Source organism: Hyla sarda, chromosome 1, assembly GCF_029499605.1.
Source record: "Hyla sarda isolate aHylSar1 chromosome 1, aHylSar1.hap1, whole genome shotgun sequence".
NCBI lineage: Eukaryota > Metazoa > Chordata > Amphibia > Anura > Hylidae > Hyla > Hyla sarda.
In genome coordinates, this window is record NC_079189.1 from 280,131,358 (window position 1) to 280,152,085 (window position 20,728).

General features: G+C 45.2%; 1 protein-coding gene across 4 annotated transcripts in view; it reads left to right on the forward strand.

Annotated features, from left to right (window-relative positions):
* LOC130368859 (histone H3-like centromeric protein A) overlaps positions 1 to 20,728 on the forward strand; it is a 132,681-nt gene that overhangs the window by 56,219 nt on the left and 55,734 nt on the right. The window contains exons 1-2 of one of the 4 annotated variants that reach the window (XM_056573197.1): positions 19,236 to 19,332; positions 20,168 to 20,234. The exons of 1 other annotated variant lie outside the window; for it this stretch is intronic. In XM_056573197.1, coding sequence (XP_056429172.1) covers positions 19,270 to 19,332; positions 20,168 to 20,234 — 130 coding nt within the window. In that variant the 5' untranslated portion in view covers positions 19,236 to 19,269. Of the gene's footprint in view, positions 1 to 19,235; positions 19,333 to 20,167; positions 20,235 to 20,728 lie in introns of those variants that run through there. 2 more of the 4 variants (XM_056573241.1, XM_056573261.1) reach the window with 2 other exon arrangements.

Genomic DNA, 20,728 nt, shown 5'->3' on the forward strand with positions numbered 1-20,728 from the left:
TTGCCGCCTTCCGCTCCGATACCTAAAAGGATTTATTGATGCTTAAATCCACAGTATACAGGGTGAGAACCTGTCAACGGCCATCCTAAGCTGAACATGCCTGCTTTTGTCAGATCGCAGACTGCTACCCAGCTTACGGCCCGGCAAGTACCGGCATGGGAGACTGGCAGGGAATCCCGGGTGCCGTTGACATTTAGCTCTGTTGCCACCTTCTGCTCCGATTCCAGAAGGATTTATTGATGCTTAAATCCACAGTATACAGGGTGAGAACCCGTCAACGGCCATCCAAAGCTGAATGCGACTGCTTTCGTCAGATTGCAGACTGCTACCCAGCTTAGGGCCTGGCAAGTATTGGCATGGGAGACTGGTTGGGAATCCCATGTGCTGTTGACATTTTGCTCTGTTGCCGCCTTCTGCTCCTATTCCTAAAAGGATTTAGTGATGCTTAAATCCACAGTATACAGTGTGAGAAGCTGTCAATGGCCATCCTAAGCTGAATGCGCCTTCTCTTGTCAGATCGCAGACTGCTACCCAGCTAAGGGCCTGGCAAATACCGGCATGGGAGACTGGCTGGGAAACCGGATCGCCATTGACATTTTGCTCTGTTGCAGCTTTCCACTCCGATTCCTAAAAGGATTTATTGATGCATAAATCCACAGCATACAGCATGAGAACCTGGCAGCGGCCATCCTAAGCTGAACGCGCCTGCTCTCGTCAGATCACAGACTGCTACCCAGCTTAGGGCCCGGCAAGTACCGGCATGGGAGACTGGTTGGGAATCCCGGGTGCCGTTGACATTTTGCTCTGTTGCCGCCTTCCGCTCCGATTCCTAAAAGGATTTGTTGATGCTTAAATCCACAGTATACAGTATACAGGGCAAGAAGCTGCCAACGGCCATCCTAAGCTGAACGTGCCTGCTCTCGTCAGTTCGCAGACTGCTACCCAGCTTAGGGCCCGGCAAGTACCGGCATGGGAGACTGGCTGGGAATCCCGGGTGCTGTTGACATTTTGCTCTGTTGCCGCCTACCGCTCTGATTCCTAAAAGGATTTATTGATGCTTAAATCCAAAGTATACAGAGTGAGAACTTGTCAACGGCCATCCAAATCTGAGCTCGCCTGCTCTCGTCAGATCGCAGACTGCTACCCAGCTTAGGGCCTGGCAAGTACCGGCATGGGAGACTGGCTGGGAATCCCGGGTGCCGTTGACATTTTGCTCTATTGCCGCCTTCCGCTCCGATTCCAAAATGGATTTATTAATGCTTAAAGGGGTATTCCAGGCAAAACCTTTTTTTTTTTATATATATATATATATATATCAACTGGCTCCAGAAAGTTAAACAGATTTGTAAATTACTTCTATTAAAAAATCTTAATCCTTCCAATAGTTATTAGCTTCTGAAGTTTTCAGTCTAACTGCTCAATGATGATGTCAAATCCCGGGAGCTGTGCATGATGGGAGAATATCCCCATAGGAACTTCACAGCTCCCATGACGTGAGTCAACAGAGAGCAGTTAGACAGAAAACAAAAAATCAACTTCAGAAGCTAATAACTATTGGAAGGATTAAGATTTTTTAATAGAAGTAATTTACAAATCTGTTTAACTTTCCGGAGCCAGTTGATATATATAAAAAGTTTTGGCCTGGAATACCCCTTTAAATCCACAGTATACAGGGTGAGAAGTTGTCAAAAGCCAGCCTAAGCTGAACGAGCCTGCTCTCGTCAGATCGCAGACTGCTGCCCGGCAAGTACCGCCACTGGAGACTGGCTGGGAATCCCAGGTGCCGTTGACATTTTGCTCTGTTGCCGCCTTCCACTCGGATTCCAAAAAGTATTTACTGATGCTTAAATCCACAGTATACAGGGTGAAAACCCGTCAACGGCCATCCAAAGCTGAGCTCGCCTGCTCTCGTCAGATCGCAGACTGCTACCCATCTTAGGGCCCAGCAAGTACCGGCATGGGAGACTGGCTGGGAATCCCAGGTGACATTGACATTTTGCTCTGTTGCCGCCTTCCGCTCCGATTCCTAAAAGGTTTTATTGATGCTTAAATCCACAGTATACAGTATACAGGATGAGAAACAGTCAATGTCCATCCTATGCTGAACGCACCTGCTCTCGTCAGATCGCAGACTGCTACCCAGCTTAGGGCCTGGCAAATACCGGCATGGGAGACTGGCTGGGAATCTCAGGTGCCATTGACATTTTGCTCTGTTGCCGCCTTCCGCTCCGATTCCTAAAAGGATTTATTGATGCTTAAATCCAAAGTATACAGAGTGAGAACCTCTCAACAGCCATCCTAAGCTGAACTCTCCTGCTCTTGTCAGATCTCAGACTTTTGCCCGGCAAGTACCGGCATGGGAGACTGGCTGGGAATCCCGGGTGCCATTGACATTTTGCTCTGTTGCCGCCTTCCGCTCCGATTCCTAAAAGTATTTATTGATGCTTAAATCCACAGTATACAGGGTGAGAAGCTGACAACGGCCATGCTACGCTGAATGCGCCTGCTCTCATCAGATCGCAGACTGCTACCCAGCTTCGGGCCCGGCAAGTACTGACTGGGAATCTCGGGTGCCATTGACATTTTGCTCTGTTGCCGCCTTCCGCTCCGATTTCTAAAAGGATTTATTGATGCTTAAATCCACAGTATACAGTGTGAGAAGCTGTCAATGGGCTTCCTAAGCTGAATGCGCCTGCTCTCGGCAGATCACAGACTACTACCCAGCTTAGGGCCCGGCAAGTACCGCCATGGGAGACTGGCTGGCAATCCCGAGTGCCGTTGCCATTTTGCTCTGTTGCCACCTTCCACTCCAATTCCTAAAAGGATTTATTGATGCATAAATCCACAGCATACAGGATGAGAACCCGGCAACAGCCATGCTAAGCTGAACGCGCCAGCTCTCGTCAGATTGCAGACTGTGGCCCGGCAAGTACCGGCATGGGAGACTGGCTGGGAATCCCGGGTGCCGTTGACATTTTGCTCTGTTGCCGCCTTCCACTCCAATTCCTAAAAGGATTTATTGATTCTCACATACTGCTTACCATTTGTTCTTAGAGGCAACGGATATCTTTAATATTTCTTTAATATGGTACGGTTTTCCTTTTTAAGGTACGGGAAGTGTAGTGATCGTCTTGTAGTTGGGTTTCCAGTACTCTGAGGGAACACCTCCTACTTCTACTAGTTTTATGTCTGCTGTGCTCTGTCTCCTTTTTAGGTGGGGGGGGGGGGGGGCGGGATAGGAAGGGCAAATATTTGTCATTAGCAACGTATTTTTATATGGAAAATTTACTCTTTTCTGTTCATACATAGTTACATAGTTAGTATGGTTGAAAAAAGACATACGTCCATCAAGTCCAACCAGGAAATTGAAGGGAAGGGTGTAAGGGGATAAGGGAAAGGGATGTAGTTTTATAATTTTGCATAAGCATTAATGTTATTTTGTTCCAGGAATGTATCTAACCCTGTTTTAAAGCTGTTAATTGTTCCTGCTGTGACCAGTTCCTGAGGTAGACCGTTCCATAAATTCACAGTCCTCACGGTAAAGAAGGCGTGTCGCCCCTTTAGACTAAACCTTTTCTTCTCCAGACGGAGGGAGTGCCCCCTCGTCCTTTGGGGGGGTTTAACCTGGAACAGTTTTTCTCCATATTTTTTGTATGGGCCATTTATATACTTATATACGTTTATCATATCCCCCCTTAAACGTCTCTTCTCCAGACTAAACAATTGTAACTCCTTTAATCGCTCCTCATAGCTTAGATGTTCCATGCCCCATATTAGTTTAGTCGCGCGTCTCTGCACCCTTTCCAACTCCGCAGTGTCCCTTTTATGAACAGGCGACCAAAACTGAACAGCATATTCCAGGTGAGGCCGTACCAATGCTTTATAAAGGGGGAGTATTATGTCTCTGTCCCTTGAGTCCATGCCTCTTTTGATACATGACAATATCCTGCCGGCTTTGGAAGCAGCAGCCTGACATTGCATGCTATTCTGTAGTTTGTGATCTACAAGTACACCCAGATCCTTCTCTACCATTGACTCTGCCAGTTTAATCCCCCCTAAGACATACGACGCATGCATGTTATTAGTACCCAGATGCATAACTTTACATTTATCCACATTGAACCTCATTTGCCAAGTGGATGCCCAGACACTTAGTCTATCCAAGTCATCTTGTAACCTATGCACATCCTCTATAGACTGTACCGTGCTACAAAGCTTGGTGTCATCTGCAAAGATAGAAACAGAGCTGTTACTACCATCCTCTATACATCATTGCACTTTCTCTTTGAATTGTTTTATTTGTTGAAATTGTTTCAATAAAAAAAAAAAAAATATATATATATATATATATATATATATATATATATAAAAAAGGATTTATTGATGCAAAATTTACAGCATACAAGAAAAGAACCCGGCAAAGGCCATCCTAAGCTGGACATGCCTGCTCTCATCAGATCACAGACTGCTACCCAGTTTAGGGCCCGGCAAGTACTGGCATGGGAGACTGGCTGGGAATTTATTGATTCTTAAATCCACAGTATACAGGGTGAGAAGCCGTCAACGGCCATCCTAAGCTGAACGCGCCTGCTCACGTCAGATCGCAGACTGCTACCAAAAATGAAAGATATCATTACAGTTTACTATTTTTTATTTTAAGTGCAACAATAATCTAAAAGTATGCAATCATGGGTATCTTTTACATTGTAGTGACTCACAGAATAAAGAACACACGTCATTTTTACCATAAATTGGACAGCATGAAATCGAAACCTTCCAAAAATTTGTAAAATTGCGGTTTTCTTTTTAATTTCCCCACACAAATAGTATTTTTTTGGTTGCACCATGAATTTTATAAAAAAAAGGAATGATGGCATTGCAACGGAAAACTGGTCGCGCAAAAAACAAGCCCTCATACTAGTCTGTGGATGAAAAAATAAGAGTTTCGATTTTTAGAAGGCGAGGAGGAAAAAACAAAAATACACAAGTAAAATTGGCCTCGTCCTTAAGGGGGTAGTCCAGTGGTGAAAAATGTATCACCTACCCTAAGGATAGGAGAGAGGTTTCAGTTCGCAGGGGGGGGATGGGTCTGACCGCTGGTTCCCCCCACGATCTCTCTGTATGGGGATATTTCTCACCACTGGATATCTCAATTAAGATCAAAAGGGGCTTAGTCCTTAAGGGGTTAAACTTTTAAATTTAAATGTCTTTGTTTTATTTTTTTTTACACTTAAGGGACATCTGCAGCAAAAAACAACTCATCCCCTAGCCACAGGATAGGGGATGTGTTTGATCGTGGGAGGTCTGAACGCTGGGACTCCCATGATCTCCTGCACGGGTCCACGGCTCTTTCGCGCAGAAGGCGTGCTGTCTGCAGTGGGACGTCGCAGCAGACTCGCCTCCTCCCACAGAACTGTATGGGGAGGGAGCGTACCATCGACCTCAGAGAGGTCGACACTAAGTGCATTAGCCGCTCACATAGAGCGGCAATGTGAGGCCCCGTTTGGGAGATTGCAGGGGTACCAGTGGGGTACCCCTGTGGATAGGGGATGTGTTTTTTTGCTGCAGATGTCATTTAAAGAAGGAATCAATAGATTTTTCATACAGAACAATGAAGTTCCATAGAACTCCACTAATCTGTGTGATCATTGAGCCTGGTCCAGATCCATGGGATGAGAGGTAAGCCCTCCTGGCTACCTGTACAGTATAGTGGATGTAAAGGGTTAGTAGTGGACTATTTGCTGGAGCTGGGGGCTCTGGCTATGGGGCGGGCACGAGTCAGGAGCCGGCGTCTCACAATTAGAGGTCCGGTGTGATGAGAGAACTGCGTCCGTTCTGCACCTCACACCGGCCCTGCTTACCCGATACAGGGCTAATTTACCTGCCTGTCGCCCGGAACTTCATGTCCGGCCAATAGGATTTCCATTGTGCATAAAAAATAAAAAATAAAGAGAAAAGATCCCTAAAATGGTCACGTGCGTCTTACAGCCCACGCTTTTCCTCCCTCTGTAGCTGAAGCAGGCCACGTGCTGTGAGCAGACCCTTGGAAACAGTACGGTGCTCGTTCGTTCCGAGAGTAATGCTGGGAGTTGTAGTGCCACAATCGCGTAAGACCTACGAAGCACTGCTGTACAGGGTAGTAAGGTAGGAGGATGGCTCGTCAGTCCGTCACACCGCATACAGGGCTCCCCACCCTGCGGTCATACCTCTACCGACCCCCGTACCAGTCTCGTTCTTCACTGTTTGCTATACCGGCGTGTACTCACTTCAGATCTACACAACCGCTCTCTCTACAGTCCTGAGGGATCTGCTTACATGGGAGAAGGGGCGGGGCCTACTGTCTGCCAATAGTCGCAGGCGAGTTTGTTTAGATTATTATTATTTTTTTTAATCAATAAACTTTATTGTACATGGGCAGTTAGACAACATGAGGCTGTTATGCTGTGTTGAACTAAGCTACCTGCTGCTTTTTGCACAGTTCACTGATTTCCATACACTGTGTCTCCAGCTGTTTCAAAACTACAGCTCCCAGCATGCCCTATCAATACCTGTCCGCTTTCATTTGGCCTTCGTTTCCATATCTGTCAGCGTTTGCAGAATTGATGTGGAATTCGCACGTAATTTCTAGATACTTTCTGCATGATTCCGCAGCACAGTTAAAAAAGTTAAGGTCAAATTCCACGCGTTTTCCTCACCAATTCCGCATTCAAGCCCCATTGACTTCAGTAAGATTCCGCAATCCTATTGAAGTCTATTGGCTTGAACGTGAGGTGGAAATTCCATGCTAAAATTCTGCCGTGTGAATGTTCTGCAGCAACAGAATTCAATGGGATGTCTCTGGCATAGAAATTCACAGTCTTTCTGCTGACTCCACACGGAATGCATTGCCATCATGCCCGCAGTCTGCATAATGTCTGCACGGCCGGGCCCATCTGAAGACAACTACAACTCCCAGCATGCCCTTTGGCTATCTGTGCATGCTGGGAATTGTAGTAATGGAAGAGCTAGTGGCACTTTTTTTCACTAGCTCTTGCAAAACTACAACTCCCAGCATGCACAGACAGCCAGAGGACAGGTGAGGAGTTGTTAGTTATGTGCATTCAGCTGTTTCACAACTACAGGGTGGGCCATTTATATAGACCGTAATAAAATGGGAATGGTTGGTGATATTAACTTCCTGTTTGTGGCACATTAGTATATGTGAGGGGGGGGGGGGCATCTTTTCAAGATGGGTGGTGACCATGGTGGCCATTTTGAAGTCGCCCATTTTGAATCCTACTTTTGTTTTTTCAATAGGAAGAAGGTCGTGTGACACATCAAACTTATTGGGAATTTCACAAGAAACACAATCATGTGCTTGGGTTTAACGCAACTTTATTCTTTCTTGAGTTATTTACAAGTGTCTGACCACTTATAAAAATGTGTTTAACGTGCTGCCCATTGTGTTGGATTGTCAATGCAACCCTCTTCTCCCACTCTTCACACACTGATGGCAACACCGCAGGAGAAATGCTAGCACAGGCTTCCAGTATCCGTAGTTTCAGGTGCTGCACATCTCGTATCTTCACAGCATAGACAATTGCCTTCAGATGACCCCAAAGATAAAAGTCTAAGGGGGGAGACCTTGGGGGCCATTCAACTGGCCCACGACGACCAATCCACTTTCCAGGAAACTGTTCATCTAGGAATGCTCGGACCTGACACTCATAATGTGGCGGTGCACCATCTTGCTGGAAAAACTCAGGGAACGTGTCAGGTCCGAGCATTCCTAGATGAATTGTTTCCTGGAAAGTGGATTGGTCATCGTGGGCCAGTTGAATGGCCCCCAAGGTCTCCCGATCTGACCCCCAAGGTCTCCCGATCTGACCCCCTTAGACTTATCTTTGGGGTCATCTGAAGGCAATTGTCTATGCTGTGAAGATACGAGATGTGCAGCACCTGAAACTACGGATACTGGAAGCCTGTGCTAGCATTTCTCCTGCGGTGTTGCTATCAGTGTGTGAAGAGTGGGAGAGGAGGGTTGCATTGACAATCCAACACAATGGGCAGCACATTGAACACATTTTATATGTGGTCAGAAACTTGTAAATAACTCATGAAAGAATACAGTTATGTTAAAACCAAGCACATCATTGTTTTTCTGGTGAAATTCCCAAAAGATTGATGTGTCACATGACCCTCTTCCTATTGAAAAACCAAAAGTTGGATTCAAAATGGCCGACTTCAAAATGGCCGCCATGGTCACCACCCATCTTGAAAAGTTTCCCCCTCACATATTCTAATGTGCCACAAACAGGAAGTTAATATCACCAACCTTTCCCATTTTATTAAGGTGTATCCATATAAATGGCCCACCCTGTACACTAATTCTACTTTATGTTTCCATCATAAAGTTGACATGTTTTTACTTTTTGACGACATCAGAGGGATTCAAAGTTCAGCAGCAATTTTCAAAGTTTTCACAACATTTTCAAAATCAGAATTTTTCAGAGACCAGTTCAGTTTTGAAGTGGATTTGAGGGGCCTTCATATTAGAAATACCCCGTAAATTACCCCATTATAAAAACTGCATCCCTCAAAGTTTTCAAAATGACATTCAGAAAGTTTGTTAACCCTTTAGGTGTTTCACAGTAATAGAAGCAAAGTTACATAGTTACATAGTTAGTACGGTTGAAAAAAGACATACGTCCATCAAGTTCAACCAGGGAATTGAAGGGTAGGGGTGTAGTGGGATATTGGGGGAAGGGACGGGATTTTATATTTCTGCATAAGCATTAATGTTATTTTGTTCCAGGAATGTATCTAACCCTGTTTTAAATTTATTAATCGTTCCTGTTGTGACTAGTTCCTGAGGTAGACTGTTCCATAAATTCCCAGTTCTTATGGTAAAGAAGGTGTGTCGCCCCTTGAGACTAAACCCTTTTTTCTCCAAATGGAGGGAGTGCCCCCCTTGTCCTTTGAGGGGGCTTAACCTGGAACAGTTTTTCTCCATATTTTTTGTATGGGCCATTAATATACTTATATACATTTATCATATCCCCCCTTAAATGTCTCTTCTCAAGACTAAACAATTGTAACTCCTTTAATCGCTCTTCATAGCTAAGATGTTCCATGCCCCATATTAGTTTAGTCGCGCGTCTCTGCACCCTATACAACTCCGCAGTGTCCCTTTTATGAACAGGCGACCAAAACTGAACAGCATATTCCAGGTGAGGCCGTACCAATGCTTTATAAAGGGGGAGTATTATGTCCCTGTCCCTCGAGTCCATGCCTCTTTTTATACATGAAAATATCCTGCCGGCCTTGGAAGCAGCAGCCTGACATTGCATGCTATTCTGTAGTCTGTAATCTACAAGTACACCCAGATCCATCTCTACCAGTGACTCTGACAGTTTAATAAGACATATGACGCATGCATGTTATTAGTACCCAGATGCATAACTTTACATTTATCCACATTGAACCTCATTTGCCAAGTGGATGCCCAGACACTTAGTCTATCCAAGTCATCTTGTAACCTATACACATCCTCTATAGACTGTACCGTGCTACAAAGCTTGGTGTCATCTTGGTGTCATTAAAGTGAAGGAGAAAATTCAAAATCTCAATTTTTTTACACTAACATGTTCTTGTAGACCCAGATATTTTTCATTTTCACAATGGGTAATAAAAAAAAAAGGGGTTAAAATTTTGGGAGGCTTTTTCTCCTTTTGCCCCTTATGAAAAGGTAAAGTTGGGGTGTACTCCATCATGTTAGTGTATCAACCCAGGAGCACAGGTTTTAATTTAAAGATCCTATGCAGGCCACAATGGGTCGGCAAGGTGGAGGGAACATGAGCTTGTGCACTTTGGGAAGAGAATGAAATATAGGAATGATTGGATGTTCTACTAAAATAAAGTCCGCTTCCTTAAATGTAAAGAAGCCCTGTTCTCTTCCCAAGTGCACAAGCTCCGACAGTTGGCATTTAAAATGAATGGTTGGATCGGACTTTAAACATAATATATGTGTTAATATCTGATAACATATCAAGATTAATTTTTCTATAAAGTCCTTTGTCCAAAATGACAACTGCATCGCCTTTGTCAGCCTGCCTCACCACCATGTCATCGGCTGTGGACAGGCTGTCAAGGGCCAGTTTCTCAGCGCATGTCACATTAGACCGTGACTGTATAGGTGACTGTGATAAAATATCAAGATCATGTTCCACAGCATCCTGGAAAAGATCAAGGACCGTTGTCCTAGATGCTATAGGATAGAAATGAGTGTTTCTAGTAGGAAATTTAGGTACATCACATGAAACTGTGGAATCATGATCATATCATTGATTAAGTGCTGAGATAGATGTTAAATCCTGAAAAGAAAAACCTGTACTGGGGGTAGTTTGCTGAGATGAGTGAGAAGGCACAACATGAGGTACTGGCAATGCATCTGAACTATTATGCATTTTAATGTAATCATCATCATCATCATCAAATAAGTAATCAATATCAGACACAACTTCAGTATCAGAAATCATATGAAAATGACAACGTATTGTAATGCCCCTCACCAGTGTCCGAAATAAATCAAAATGTGCAGTCGGAGAAAAAGAAAGTCCACGTGATAAAACTGAAATTTGTGAGTTGGTAAGGATCTTAGCTGACAAATTGTAAATAGGTAAAGTCATTAATTCTTCTTTTCGTTGCGATGTCATGGACTGAGTCTTGCGTTTCCTATGCTTGCGGCCCGCACGTCGTTTTTTGGGTTTGATGGACGCATTGGAACCGCAGCATGTGAATTTGGAGTATTGCCACCGGCAGGTAGATTGGAATTTCCATTAGCTTCACCATGTTCAGATGCTGAGTCCGATGATTCGAACTCCGTAGAACTAAAATTAAACCGTTGTTGACCACGTTTTTTGTTATATCTATTAGAACGTCCTTTGTTATAATCTTTCTTTAAAATTGAGCGTGGAGTGTCAGATTTCTGACTTAGTTGTGGCTAATTAAACACATCAGATTTGTATTCTTGTACATCTCTCATGTATTTTGCCTGTTTGGTGTCTGCCACTGATTTTTCCAACTGGGTTAATTTTTCATCAATTTTTGAATCAAGTTCAGCAAAAAGTTCATGTTCAGCATATTTAACAACTGTAATTTGAAGTAAACTACCTCCTCCAGGGCAAGTTGTTCATGTCAGATGATCAGCTTGACAAATCGCATGGATGAATCACTCAGGAGTTCCTGCCATTCTGATTTAAATAAATCCGAGTATATGGTCGTAGGAAACTTCTTTATCCTGAGGCCCCTGGGGATCATGTTTTGGGAGAGGTACCTCTGTAAAGATGAAATGTCTAGCCAAATCCTGGATTCCTGTAATAGTGCAGATTCAAGATCTGACATGTGGATTCTCAAATCCACTGTTTCCGGGGTATCGGGATTGTGCACATCAAGAGTTTGTAACAAACTGTCTGTACTTGCTTGCCTGTCTTCCATGGATTTAAGGCATGTGCTAATGGAAGACATCTCTGGTTTCTTGCTGAATCTTTGGAGACGTATTCCAGGGGCAAGCTGGCGTGGGGAGCACAGAAAGTCCGCAAACAGGTACGTAGACAGAGAGAGAGAGCTCCAGCTCACCCAGCCCGGACAGATGGAGCAGCGGATCTACGACACCGGACTGTGTCGGCCACAAGCAAATAGACAAGAAGAGATGATCCAGCTCTTGCAGGTAAAAACTAGGTTTTATTGGCACCCAACCACAGGAAACATGGACAGAAGTAACGCGTTTCAAGCGCCAAACACTGCGCTCTTAGTCATACAACTTGTTGCAAATACTCACATGATCTTATAGGTGGGGCAATCCCAGGCTTATACAAATCATGTGAGAGCGTGGGAATTAACCCCTTACATAGTGATTGAATCTAAAACACATGAAGAAATACATAATAGCTCCGTTGTATATAAATAAGAATAAATACCAGATCAAAGAATATATATGAATAAAAAGGGCACATAAATACAGGAATGACGGAAAAAAGAGAGAGACACTCTCCCAAGATACAGTAGGTAATTAGAAAAAGTGCATGAATAAAGAATGCTGACAATGATAAAAAACACATGGTATGAATAGATGTCAAGGACATGACCAAATTAAGTCAAATTAAATAAATGAATAATGTAAAATAACGTCCTGGCGTCTGTTCATACCATGTATGGTGGCTAGCTTTAAAATCCAAAAGACTTCTCGGTTCAAAAGTTTTTGTTTACGATTACCACCTCGCCTAGGTATGCAGACTTGTTCTATGGCAGTACATCTCAGGGATGAGAACCAGACTCCGCAAACATTTATCGGATATTCCACATTTTAATTCTCGGAATGTATCAGCTGTATTGAAACACTGGGCAGATTTTCACTCAGGGAGTTTTTCATCCCTGAGATGTACTGCCATAGAACGAGTCTGCAATTGGTTCGCTCGGTGGCGCTTTTTGACCTATTAATCATATTTCTTTTTGGCGTATTAATCATCCTACCGACCGCTCATTTTCTTTTTACTCCCACCCTCATAAACTTCATACGCGTATTGATTATTTTTTGGGCAATCTCCCACTGGTGCGTATGCTCTCAACTGCTTCTATGGAACCCATTTCCTGGTCTGATCATTGCCCTGTTCTTGTGTCCTTCTCTCCGTGCACCTCCTCCCCCCGTCGCTGTCATTGGCGGCTTAATGATTCCTTACTCAAAAACCCTTCTTCCCGGGACACGATTCTGAAAAGCATTACTGATTATTTTGCCGAGAATGAGGGCTCTGTGTCCTCTCCAGCTATCCTGTGGGAGGCTCACAAGGCAGTGGTCAGAGGTCACTGTATAGCTTTGAGCTCCAGACTGAAGCGAGATGCCCTGATTCGCTCCCGAGAACTTAAGGCGCAGATATCTGCTTAAGAAACCCTTTTGTTAACTGCCTCTTCCCTCGTGGTCTTGAGGCGTCTAGTTGCTGCACATTCACAACGAGAATTGGCTCTCCATAGAGTGGAGCGTCAGCTGCTTTATGATAAGCAGCGGTTTTATGAAAAAGGTAACAAAGCGCACACGATGCTGGCTAGGCGCTTGAGAGATCATGCGGCCGCTCAGGCCCCTTCTGCCCTGAGAGACACGACAGGAACTCTTCATTACCATCCTGACTCTCTCTCTCGTCTCCTTCACGACTATTACTCCAAACTCTTCTCCCTCCCTTCCTAACTCCCCTAGGACCCGGCTGAGTGTGCTGCGGCATTGGACTACTTTTTCTCTAGATGCAGCCTTCCGGCCCTCTCTACGACTGATAGGGAGTTCCTGAACGCGCCTGTTACGCTAGAGGAGCTAACTGAAGGGCTTAAATCTCTTCCGGCGGGGCGCTCCCCCGGTCCTGATGGGTTCACCTACCTATATTATAAAGCCTATTCATCTGTGCTCCTTCCCAAGCTGGTCCCCTTGTTTAAATCTTTTTTTTTTGGGGGGGGGGGGGGGGGGGGGAGAGGATTCCGCAGTCATTTTTACACTCCTTAGTCACCCTGATTCCTAAGCCGAACAAGGACCCCCACGATTGTTCTAGCTATAGGCCTATAGCCCTGCTGAATTCTGACTTGAAACTGTTCTCGAAGGTTTTAGCGTCCCGTCTCTGTAGCTTTCTCCCCCCTCTCATTCACGGGGATCAAGTAGGTTTCATCCCCTGTCGTCAGGGCGGTGATAATACGCGACGGCTTGTCAATCTTATTGATCTTGTCAATGAGAGGTCGGAACAGGCATTGCTTTTAAGTTTGGACGCCGAAAAAGCCTTTGATAGGCTGGGCTGGCCTTTTATGTTTGCTACTCTACAAAAATTTGGAATCACAGGTAATTTCCTCACGGCTCTGCGGGGTCTCTACTCCTCCCCTACTGCCTCTCTCAAGCTCCCGTCCGACGACTCCTCCCCTCCTTTCACCCTCTACAATGGGACTAGGCAGGGTTGCCCGCTGTCCCCCCTAATCTTTGCATAGAGCCGCTGGAGGCCCTGATCCGGGAGAGCCCAGACATTTCTGGTGTTACCCTGCTTGAGAGGACATTTAAGATCTGTCTCTTCGCTGATGACATCTTGCTGACCCTTACTAACAGTCTTCTGTCCTTACCCTCTACAGACTTTTGCATGAGTATGGCCTGACCTCAGGTTATAAGGTCAACCTCTCTAAGTCGGAAGCTATGCCTGTCAATCTCCCTCCTTCACTGATGTCTCAATTACGTTCTCACTACTCTTTCTGCTGGTCTCCTTCTGCTATTAAATACTTGGGGGTCTCTATCTCCCCTAGCTATTCCTCTCTGTACTCTGTTAATTTCCCCTCTTTATTCCAAGAGGTCCGCGCACTATTGGACAAATGGCCGTCTCAATACATTTCCTTTTTTGGGCGGATCGCCGCTGTTAAGATGACAGTTTTACCAAAACTGCTCTATTTTTTCGAAACTCTTCCGGTGTGGGTCCCCTTGGCGACGCTGAGGTCGTTCCAGTCAGCTATTTTTCAGTTTATATGGAATGCTAAACGCCATAGGCTCCCTATGTCAGTGATGATGGCGAGTCGCTCCTCTGGGGGCCTAGGTGTGCCCGACATTGTGAAATACTACTGGGCGGCCCACTTAAGTCACTTGGCAGCATGGTCCACTCACCAGGCCTATAGTAAATGGATGGAACTTTAAAAATTGTGGCTAGCACCGATGCATCCCAATACTTTCCTGTGGTCCTTTCCACTCGTGTACCCAACACGTCCCCTACTGGGCCTTCACGCGGTATGTCTAGACAATGCACTAGGCGGTTCCAGCTCCTTTCCTCCTTCTCCCCGATGCAGTCCTTTTTGTATCACCCGGCCTTTCCCCCGGGAGGCACTTCTCATATGGTGGGGTTCAAGGGGGTTGTTTTGCTGGGCTGATGTTGTGAATCCGGTCACCCGTGTTCTCTTACCCTTTGATGAGCTACGATCCCGTTCGGACCTCCCTGCCTCTGCTCTGGCCCACTATATGCAGCAGAGACACTATCTGTCTTCGCAGCGAGGCTCGTTGACGGTGTCCGTCCCCACGTGCTTCAAGAGGTTGTGTAGGAGTGGGCCTCAGACGAAGGGACTTCTCTCGAGCATCTATTCCCTTTTTATCTCCCCCCTGGATGGTGCTGCCCCTTCCCATCGTTATATGGAGTGCTGGAACGAAGCTCTAAACACTACTATTACGATTCCTCAGTGGCGGGTGATTTGGGATAGGGCCTCGATTTGTACGGCCCATAAAGAAACACAGTACAAGATGCTTATGGGCTGGTATCACACCCCTGTCCTTCTGAATAAGTTAAATCCTGACATATGGCCCCAGTGCTAGAGATGTGGAGTGGGGATGGGTAATATATACCATATATTCTGGGCCTGTCCATTGATAACTCCGTTTTGCAGGTGCAGGATTTACTCCGGGAGGTTTTGGGAATTGGGGTACCCTTAGACCTCCTAGTCTATCTACTACACTTGTCCACCAGAATCTTGGCCAAGAAACCGTTCAAATTATTTTTACATATTGTTCTAGCATCCAAGATTCTCATTGCTAAACATTGGAAACAGGCTACCCACCTCCTGAGAGGGAACTTCTGGCCAGGGTCCGGGAAATCCACTCCTTGGAATCGATCACTGCCTCCCTGAATAACACCATCCCACACTTTCTATCTGTATGGGACCGGTGGGACCGTTACACCGACAGGCAACCTCCCTGAACTATGTGACTCTCGTAGACCTTCTTCCTCCCTCTTACTTTGTTTTCTTCTTTATCTTTGTGTATTTCTTTAGTGTCTCCCCCCCCCCTTTACCCTGATGTTCTTTGTTGTTGTCTCCCCCCCCCCTTTGATGATAGTTCATAGAGCAGGTTCTATTGTTTTATGGATCTTATTTATCTTTTATTGATGCTTTTATTGCATATGATGTAATATGTTATCTCTTTATGTATGCTCCTTGCCACTGGGGATTTTCCCCCGACTTTTCTGGTTTGTTTGCTTACCTTGTGAAAAATCTTAACATTTACAGTTGAAAAAAAAAAAAAAGGAGATTTGGTAATGTATCTAGTCCTTGTTGTGAAGGAGGCTGCTACGATTGGATTCGTGAAGATCGGGGTTTTGAAGGACCAATATGGCAGGAGAAGGAGGTCTGCAAGGCAGATCTGTCTGGTTTTGCTTCCAATGTCGTAACATAGAGACCACCGTGGCTGTGTAATAGTGGTTTAAGTCGGGAGAACCTAGGCCGCCCAAAAGCTTAGGTTTAGTCAGTATGTGTTACGCCGAGCGCTCCGGGTCCCCGCTCCTCCCCGGAGCGCTCGCAGCGTTTACCTTGTCGCAGCGTCTCGGTCAGACCCACTGACCGGGAGCGCTGCGCTAGTGTTTCTGGCGGGGATGCGACCCGCGATGCAGGGCGCGCCCACTCGCGGTTCGCATCCTAGGCTTCTTACCTGACCTGTTCCCCGTTTGTTCAGTCCCAGCGCGCGCGGCCCCGCTCCCTAGGGCGCGCACGCGCCGGCTCTCTGCGATTTAAAGGGCCAGTGCACGGCTGATTGGCGCCTGGCCCAATTAGTACTTTCACCTGTGCCCTAGCCTATATTACCTCACTTCCCCTTCCCAGCATCGCCGGATCTTGTTGCCATTGTGCCAGTGAAAGCGTTCCTTGTATGTCCCAAGCCAGTGTTCCAGACCTTCTGCCGTTGCCCCTGACTACAATCCTTGCTGCCTGCGCTGACCTTCTGCTACGTCCGACCTTGCTCTTGCCTAATCCCTTGTACTGCGCCTATATCAGCCGTCAGTCGGTGTTGAGTCGCTATCGGGTGGAACGACCTGGGGGTTACCTGCCGCAGCAAGTCCATCCCGTTTTGCGGCGGGCTCTGGTGAATACCAGTAACCCCTTAGAATCCGTTCCCCTGGTACGGCCCACGTCATCACCCCACTGACACAGAGGATCCACCACCAGTATCCTCACAGTACCCGGATCCTGACAGTATGGCACTGGAAAGTCTCGGTTTATGGCCCGCCCATATGTAAGAGGTGAGAAGTGATTGTGCTTTAGAAAAGAAGGAGGGTGGTGGGGAGATGGGAAGGGTGCGGAAAAGGTACAGAAATTTGGGAAGCAAAAACATTTTAAAAGCCGCCACTCTGCCCACCCATGACAACTCCGAGGCAGTGAGCCTATTAATCTCGATCAAAATAGAGTCTAACAGTGGGAGGTAATTGGTTTGGTATAATGTTTTGAGGGGGAAAGACAAGTGGATACCCAGATATTGGAGTGATGTAGTTTGCCAATCAAAAGGATAGTTTTTTTTGTAATGAGCATTGAAGGTGGAAGGGGAGGTTAATGGCTATCGCTTGCATTTTTGAGGTATTGAGGGAGTAATAGGATAAGTCGCCAAACCTGTGTATCAACTCCATTACTGCCATCAATGAATTGACAGGGTTTGTTAGGGATAAAATAACATCGTCAGCATAAAGCGAGATGGTATGCTCATGGCCTCCAATCCCTACCCCCGACACCTCCAAACTTTTTTTTTTTATTTCTTTAAAAGAAAAGAAACTCAAACAGTGATATTTTTCAATACTATACAACAGAGAAAGTTTAAGCAATTTAAATCTCTCTTCCACTCCATTCATACTCTCCATATTCACTAGGCATCCACTGCTTCCATCTAATCTCCATCCCTAATCTGTTTTTCTAACTGCTTTTACTAACTAACTTCCCCTCAGTTTCCTAAATTTTGTATTTGTATTTCAAAAGATTCCCAGATTCTTCTCCATTTCCTTCCATTTCTTTGATTAGGCAAACTATCTAGTCTCAATTTCTCCATAATGCAAGTCTGTTTTAAATTTCTTAAGATACTAGGGATTTGGGGGAGTTCCTGGGATTTCCAACATCTTGCAATACCTACACGGGCTGTTGCTAGGATGTGGTAACTTATTGTTATTTTCTCTAATGATAATACCTCCAGTCCCAAAGACAAAAGGGCCATTCCCGGTCCCCAGCCTTGGATGTCCTCTGTTTCTAATAATTTACTTAATATGTGGTAAATACTACTCCAGAAGGGCTGAATTTTTGTACAGTTCCACCATATATGTAACATTGACCCCTCCTGTGAATCGCAGCGCCAGCACAAAGAGGAGTTGGTCGTATTAAATTTAGTTATTTTCCGCGGGGTCATATACCATCTATACAGCAGCTTACGTGAGGACTCTAGGTGAGATACGCAGTGAGATACCTTTGTTGGAATAGTGTATATAAAAGCCCATTTTTCTTCTGTAATGATAATTCCCAGATCTTCCTCCCAACTATCCTGATAACTTTGCCTATTACTCTGCTTTATTAATTGGATAGCTTTATACGTTTTAGAAATACCTCCTCTTTCCCCCTTGGTTTTAAAGAAATGTTCACTATAGGCCGATTTCTCTGAAGGGTTCCTCCATTTTAAAGATGAGATACAGTGTCTGAGTTGCAGATATTTGAAGAAATCTTTAGAGGAAATTCCATACCTAGTTGAAATTTGGGGAAATTAAAGGAGTACTCCCTTTTCACAAATAGAACCCACTGTCTTAACCCCTTTACTTATCCATATGGACAAGTCAGTTGCAGGTAATAGGTGTTGTATGACTTCCATCGGGATGTCTTCCAATCTCCACAAATTAATTATATTTTGTTTTAAATTGGCACTGTCATGAAATAAAAAAATGTATATGTTGTAGTACTTAAGTACTACAACATATCTCTAATATAGTTTAATTAAAAAAAAGTGATTTTAAACCAGTTTAAAATCACTTTTAAATTCGGCCACTAGGGGTCGCCCTCCTAGTGGCCGAATGCATTCGGCAGTGACGTCACTACAGAATTTCGTCTCATTTGAGCCTGGCAAATGAGTCGGAATTCCAGTCACTGAGGTGCTCGCTCCCGCCTGTCAATCAAACAGGCGAGAGCGAGCACAGTGAAATCCAGGGCTGCGCATTGGCTCCCTGGACTCTCACACTGGCCGCCTCCCTGCTGCATATTCTCCCTGCAGCAGGGAGGAACATGGCTCTTACCTCTGCTTACAGCCCCGGCTCCAGTGGGGATACGCCGCCTCCTCACTGCTCCTTGCAGCTGTGTCCTGTCATTGCCGGGGGGAGCGCGTTATATGGAGCAACAAGTGTATGCCCGGCTTCCTGTCATGCTCCTACACTCTGGTAACTCTCTCTATGGTTCTGGAGGACTTTCAATCCTCCAGAAACATAGAGACAGTTTCCAGAGTGTACGGGCATGACAGGAAGCCGGGCATACACTTGTTGCTTGCTACGGACCCCCGCTCATGGTCCGGCACAGGTGAGGGGGAGGGGGGGGGCGATATTGGTCGGGGGCTGGGTGTCTTCCAACACAGGGTGCCTCCAGTTGTTTCCCCACTACAACTCCCAGCATGCCCTGACAGCAAATAGATGTCGGGGCATGCTGGGAGTTGTAGTGGTGAAACAGCTGGAGGCACCCTGTCAGGAGAACTATGGGCGGAACTCGGCCCCCAGCAGGCATCAGTGACGTGGTGCCTGCTGGGGAAGTCTGCCTGGTAGTGAGCACACTACCAGGCAGACAAAATGCCATTTTTAAGATAATAAAAAAAATAAAATAAAGGCAGGGATAGATGGGCAATAGGCAGGGACAGAAAAAAAAAAGAGGATGGTGGGAGCTACTCTTTAAGGCTTTCAGACACGCTGTTATGCTTGCTTCCAATGCAGAAGGAAACATTATTTTAGTCCTATTATGGAGTGCTGCTTCCCACAATATCTCTCTGGGATATCTTACTTCCGCTGCCTGAGTTTCCAGGGCAACCCAATACATCCCCAAATCATTATAAGTATTATAGCTCTATAGTAATTTAAAACATTAGGGCAGCCTAGACCTCCTTTTTCCAATGGTTTATATAAAATTTTTGCTGCTATACAAGGCTTCTTATTTCCCCAAACAAAGTTTTGTATTATTTGTTGGAGAGTTTTGATAGTTTTTATTGGGATTTTTACTGGCAGATTTCGGAGGGTATATAAAATCTTGGGCAATAATATCATTTTTGAGACTGCTATTCTGCCTATCCAAGAAATCGGCAGTCGTGTATATGAGCCTATGTCTGTGTTTAATTGATGATAGAGCCTGTTTATATTTATTTTAATAGAGTCCTGTGGAGAAGGGGCTAAATCAATACCCAGATAGGTCATTGACTTATTGGTCCAGTGAAAGGGGTAAGATTTTTCTAATTGTGATTTAGTGTCTGAGTCTATATGTAATAGTAAGGCTATTGATTTAGAGACATTTAATTTATAATAACTAATTGATGAAAATTGTGCAATCAGGGCCATTAGTGATTTTAAAGATTCTGTTGGGTTGGTACATGAGATAAGAATATCATCGGCAAACAGACTTATACGATGCTCGTCGCTCCCTATTTGAATGCCCTGGATTCCCTTCGATCTCCTCCCTTGTTCTACGAAAGGCTCTATCGCCAAGGTAAACAACAATGGGGACAGGGGGCAACCCTGTCTTGTACCATTTGAGATGACAAATTTCTTGAGTGATAACACTCCCTCTGTATATACTTTAGCACTAGGGGCCGAGTACAAGGCCATTATAGCTGAACTTTGACGGATGGCCTGGGCCAGGGGCTCCGTGGAGAGGATATACAGGAGTGGTGAGAGGGGGCATCCCTGTCGTGAGCCGTTAGAAATATTAAATGTGT